Source organism: Nicotiana attenuata, unplaced genomic scaffold (assembly GCF_001879085.1).
Source record: "Nicotiana attenuata strain UT unplaced genomic scaffold, NIATTr2, whole genome shotgun sequence".
NCBI classification, from domain to species: Eukaryota; Viridiplantae; Streptophyta; class Magnoliopsida; order Solanales; family Solanaceae; genus Nicotiana; species Nicotiana attenuata.
This window is the reverse complement of record NW_017670383.1, coordinates 128,054-132,877: the sequence shown is the minus strand read 5'-3', so window position 1 is coordinate 132,877 and position 4,824 is coordinate 128,054. Positions and strand designations below refer to the sequence as shown.

Below are 4,824 nucleotides of genomic sequence, written 5' to 3'. Positions count from 1 at the left end.
AGGCATGATCAAGAGGATTCTTAGTGAATAACCTAGTTCATCAGTACTGGTTCATCTGAATAACGAGGTATGTTTTCTACACTCTGCACAATTAGAAATATTAATATTTAATTCATGAGCAGAATCCTAACTATGTCCAAAAACTTCAGGAAAACCTATCCTTTTGAGTTTGAACCAGTTCCGTTTCAATTAGAATCCTCACCGTATAAAAATGCCTAGAATCTAGGGAAGCCTAACCACCCTTTCAACCTGAAAAATTTCAGAGTAATTGGACTTCTAATTGACTACAAAAAGCTGCCGTTGGACATTAATTAACCTTCTCCCTTTAAAATCCATCATCATCACCACTGCCACTCCCATAATTCTCAAAACCGTCAAATTTTTTTGTTCTCTACTCTTCTCTCTTCCAAAACTCAATTCAAAAATTCTCTTCCAGAATTAGCAAAGATGACCAACCCCCAAGATAACCCAGGCACTCCTCCACAACCAACCCCCTCCGATTCCTCCACTACTCCTCAACCCAGCACAACCCCCAACCTAGGAGAAGGCGAGTGAAGATGCTTGCTCGCAAAACTGTGGCTACAGGTGCGCTTTCAAAGAAACTAAATGCAAAATTAAAGGCTAGTCAAGCCCAAGATTCTGAAAATTCTGATGATTCTTTCAAGTCTGCGAGGGAGGGGGAAGGAACTGGATCTTCTGACTCTGAACAGGCAACATCTGTGCAAAATCCCCCTTCTGAGGTACGTTCTTTTCTAGTTGAAAATCTGGAGAATCATTTCGTTTTGGTTGGGTCTGTTGTGAATGTGGAAACGTTTGAGTCAAGAAGGAGAGGAGTTAAAAATAAAAGTGAAAAAGAAAAGGAGAGTGAGGGTGTGAGTAGCGATGTGAGGAAAAAAGGGAAGAAAGTGGCTGATTCTTCACCCACTTCTGAAATGGTTAGAATGGCTATCTATGGGGCTGAGCATGAAAAGGTGGTAGAAAGTAGCAAGAAAACAGGGGGAAGTGATTCAGGGGAGGAAGCTGAAGAGCTTGTCAATCTCAGTTCACAAGCAGATGAACCTGGTTCATCTATTGAGGAGACCCTAGCAGACCTTCTGAAGAAAGTGGGTGTATTCTATAACCCCAAGAAAAGGAGAACTCCAACACCAAAAGCTCCTAGCACTGGAAAAACTACCAAGAAAAGGAAGGCTACTTCTCCAACAACTGCTGATATTCCTCTACCAAAAGGAAGAGCCACAAGGAGTAAGTTGAAGAGGAGTAAGGATGAGTTGCAAAAAGCTATGGAAGAAAGCAAGAAGAAAAGAATGGACAAAGGGAAAGCTAAGGTTGCAGAGCCTGTTGAGGCTGTTGATGTGGATGAGATGGACCCGGTCCATTAGGGTGAACATCTGACTGTGGAGGTGCAAACCCCTAAGCCCAAGAAGATCAAGACTTCCTCCAAGAAGTCTTCATCTGTATCTAAGACTGCTGAACCTCCTTTGGCTAAAAGGACAAGGTCTGCTGTGAAAGCCAAGCAAGTTAAAATCACTGAGGAGGAAGATTGGAGTGGTGAAGAAGAGAGTGAATCTGATAATGAACAAGACAAGCTGGCCAAGTTTGGAAAACGAACCATCTTGAAGGGTAGACTTTTGAAGGATTTGGAAGAACCAGGGATGGTTCGACTGGTTGATGCTCTAGCTGTTCTGGGATGGAAGGACATGGTCCTTCAGTTGGATGGCAGGCTGGCAAGGAATGAGATTATTGAGTTCATGGCCAATGTAGAGGTCATGGATGGCAGAGTTACCAGCTAGGTGAAAGGGGTTCAAGTGTCTGTTGATGCAAAAAGGCTGGAAATCCTTGACATTCCTTCTGAATGGTATGATGACTACACAAGGCAAAGATGGCCAAGTCTGGACTCCCTTCCCACTACCCTTGCCATTACTAGGAAGTTCTGTGATAGCACAGAAGTGAATGAGGCCAAGGTTGTGTATAAGAGTGAAATGAAGCCATGCCAAAAAGTCCTGTTTGAATTTGTCAACAAGTGTTTGCTGCCTAGGCAGGAAAGAAGGCACATTGCCAACTACATGGACTTGGTTTTGATGGAGTATCTTGAAAGTGGGTGGCAGATCAACTGGCCTGGATTTATGATCAAGCTACTTGATAGGGTCATCAATGGCTCCAAGGCCCATGCCATACCTTATGGTTTCATTCTCACTACTGTTCTTGCTCGTTGTAAGGTGCCACTGAAGAAGTGGGAGATGGCCACAAGCAAAGACCATTTTAGAATCAATACTCTGATTGCTTGTGATTATGAGGTCAATGCCATTCCCAATGAACCAGGTTCATCTATAAAGACACCTATCAATAGCAAGGTCAGAGCTCTATTACAGGAGAGTGGGGCAAAGGGTGCTGAGATAGCAAGGCTGAAGACTCGTTTGGCAGAGGTTAAATTTGAGAGAGATGCTCTCAGAACTGAGCTCACGAAGGAAAAGGAGAAGAATGATGGCATTCTTCAAGACATGCTGCACCTTCTCCAAGCCAAAGCCCAACCCTCTAGTTCTTCCAAGCCTTAATTGACTTAGCCTTCATTTCCTAAACCTTGTCCAGACCCTTCAGTGAGCCAGATTAGGGATTTTTTTGTTTTTCTCATGTTTTAACTATTTTTGTTTCTTTTTGTGGATTGTGGCAGAATCATATTCTCTATCAATGAAGTTTGCTGTTTTTGCTCTTGTTGACTGTTTATTTTTTCTTGATAGTCTGAATGTGTAGCTGATTACTGATGATTAATCCATGAATGCATTTGCAGTTGCCCCAATGTCCATGAGTAATTTTTAAAATCTGGAGATCACACTTTGTTTATGCAACTTTTTGATGATGCCAAAAGGGGGAAAAGATATGTGCTTTATATTCTGAATAGTGATGTTTATAACCTAATGAACCTGGTCCTTGATGATAAGTGAAAAATTTCTAACTTTGCATTGATGTTGAAGACCGACAAAGGAACTCAGACATGGACCAGGTCCATACTAGTGAAGAACAGATATGGTTAACTCAAGCATGTGAGATGCACGTGAAAGAGATAAACTTAACCTAACAGAAGTGATATTTCCTGATCCTCATCGAAAAGGTTACATATTGGATAAGGACAAGGACTCCTTACTCAAAGAGAACACGACGTAAGAAAGAGGAGGAGTTAGAGGTTAAGATTAACTATAACTCTTCCACCAAGGAAGAGTAGCATCAGACTTCTAGTCAATCTCTATTTACTAACTCCATAATTATCAGTGTTGTTCTCTTTTACAGGTAACGCATATAAACAGAAGTTAAACGTGAATTAAGAGCAAAATAGAAAGGCAATTTTGCAAGCAATTTGTGTGTGATTCAAGCGTGCACACCTGAAGCTACTTGAACCAGATAGAAGAACCAGTGCCAAGTGTCTGTCTTTTATTCTAGTTCAATTGTAGTAGGTGTTTATATATTGTACCTTTCAGCTTTATCTAGAAGCAATTGTATTAGGTACTCAGAGTTTTCAAGTTAGAGTTAACTTAAAGTTGTCGCAACAGTTGAGGCTGTGTGCTACAACGGGATTAAAGTTAGTCCTAGGTTTACAAAAGAGTTTTTGTAAATGCAGTTTTTGGCTCATTGATTTTAGTGGAGAGTTTGGGAAAATCCTACTGGAAGTAGGTCGTGCTTTTTTTACCTTTTGAGCCAGGTGTTTTTCACGTAAAATACTTGTGTTCTTTACTTTCCGCATTTATTATTTCTTCAATAGTAGGTTAAGGAACACATAGAAGAACCGGGTCTTTCCATAAACAATTTAAGCGAAAAGTTGGTCACCACACAAATCATCCCCCTCCCCCCTCTTGTGTGGTATTGAAGTATAAAACATCAAGTTAGTTGGGACAGAGTAGTACTGTTAGTCTGCTACTTCTATATATACAAGTATAAGATTTAAGCTAAAGGTGGTTGATAATCTTGTTGCCCAAATACCACACCCACTCCAGCTTTGAATGAATTTGATTTGCAAACAAAGCAAAATCAAGAATTTAAGCCTTACTCAGTTAGTTCGGTTTTGAAGAGCATCTTTATTGAGGTTCAATTTCTATTTACTAGTCTTACTCAGTTTGTTCTGTTTTCAATACAAAGAGCTTCATTTACTTCATCTAGAATCATTGCAAAGACAAAAATAATGTGATGTTTTACTCCAAATTTTCCCTTAATCGATAATCCGATAAACCGCCCGATAATCGATAATTTGATATCTCGCCTGATGTTTTATTGGTTGGCTAGCGGATTACTACATTTATAAACCGATAAGCCAAACCGTTAGCATAAATATTTGTCCAATCCACCCGCTAATCATCTCTACCTATGATGTAATGATTATTGGGTGCACCTCAAAAAGTGAAATTGACGGTTCAAATCCCACTTCAGACAGTCTTGTTTTTGGCATAGAGTATATATATATATATATATATATATATATATATATATATGTGTGTGTGTGTGTGTGTGTGTGTGTGTGTGTGTGTAAATCACTAAAATTTCAAAAAGAATATAATTTTGAACCTTTAGTTTCAAAAGTGTTCCGTCTTTTTGAGCCGAGGGTCTATCGGAAACAACCTCTCTTCCCTATCGGGGTAGGGGTAAGGTCTGCGTGCACATTACCCTCCCCAGACCCCACTTTGTGGGATTTTACTGGATAGTTGTTGTTGTTGTTTCAAAAGTGTAGTGGATTCATTGTAAGAGACTAAAGTTAAACCCATCTAATGTAAATTCTAAATCCACTTTTTCACAATAGTATACCCATCACCTTGAAATTCTGAAACCTCCGCGTAACATAGA

The 4,824-nt window shown here is 39.9% G+C and overlaps 1 protein-coding gene across 1 annotated transcript; it reads left to right on the top strand.

Moving 5' to 3' along the window:
- Window positions 1–557: 557 nt before the first annotated feature.
- LOC109238665 (microtubule-associated protein futsch-like) lies at window positions 558–2,759 on the top strand. The gene is made up of 6 exons (XM_019405151.1): window positions 558–740; window positions 861–1,031; window positions 1,128–1,370; window positions 1,416–1,700; window positions 1,791–1,961; window positions 2,736–2,759. The coding sequence occupies exons 1-6, from the start codon at window positions 558–560 to the stop codon at window positions 2,757–2,759; spliced, it is 1,077 nt and encodes a 358-aa protein (XP_019260696.1).
- The last annotated feature ends 2,065 nt before the right edge of the window (window positions 2,760–4,824 follow it).

Coding starts and splice junctions, on each gene's coding strand:
- LOC109238665 (XM_019405151.1), top strand. CDS start 558: ATGCTTGCTCGCAAAACTGTGGCTACAGGTGCGCTTTCAAAGAAACTA. Junction 741..860: donor TGCAAAATCCCCCTTCTGAG/GTACGTTCTTTT, acceptor GAAAAAGAAAAG/GAGAGTGAGGGTGTGAGTAG. Junction 1,962..2,735: donor CAGAAGTGAATGAGGCCAAG/GTTGTGTATAAG, acceptor TTTTCTTGATAG/TCTGAATGTGTAGCTGATTA.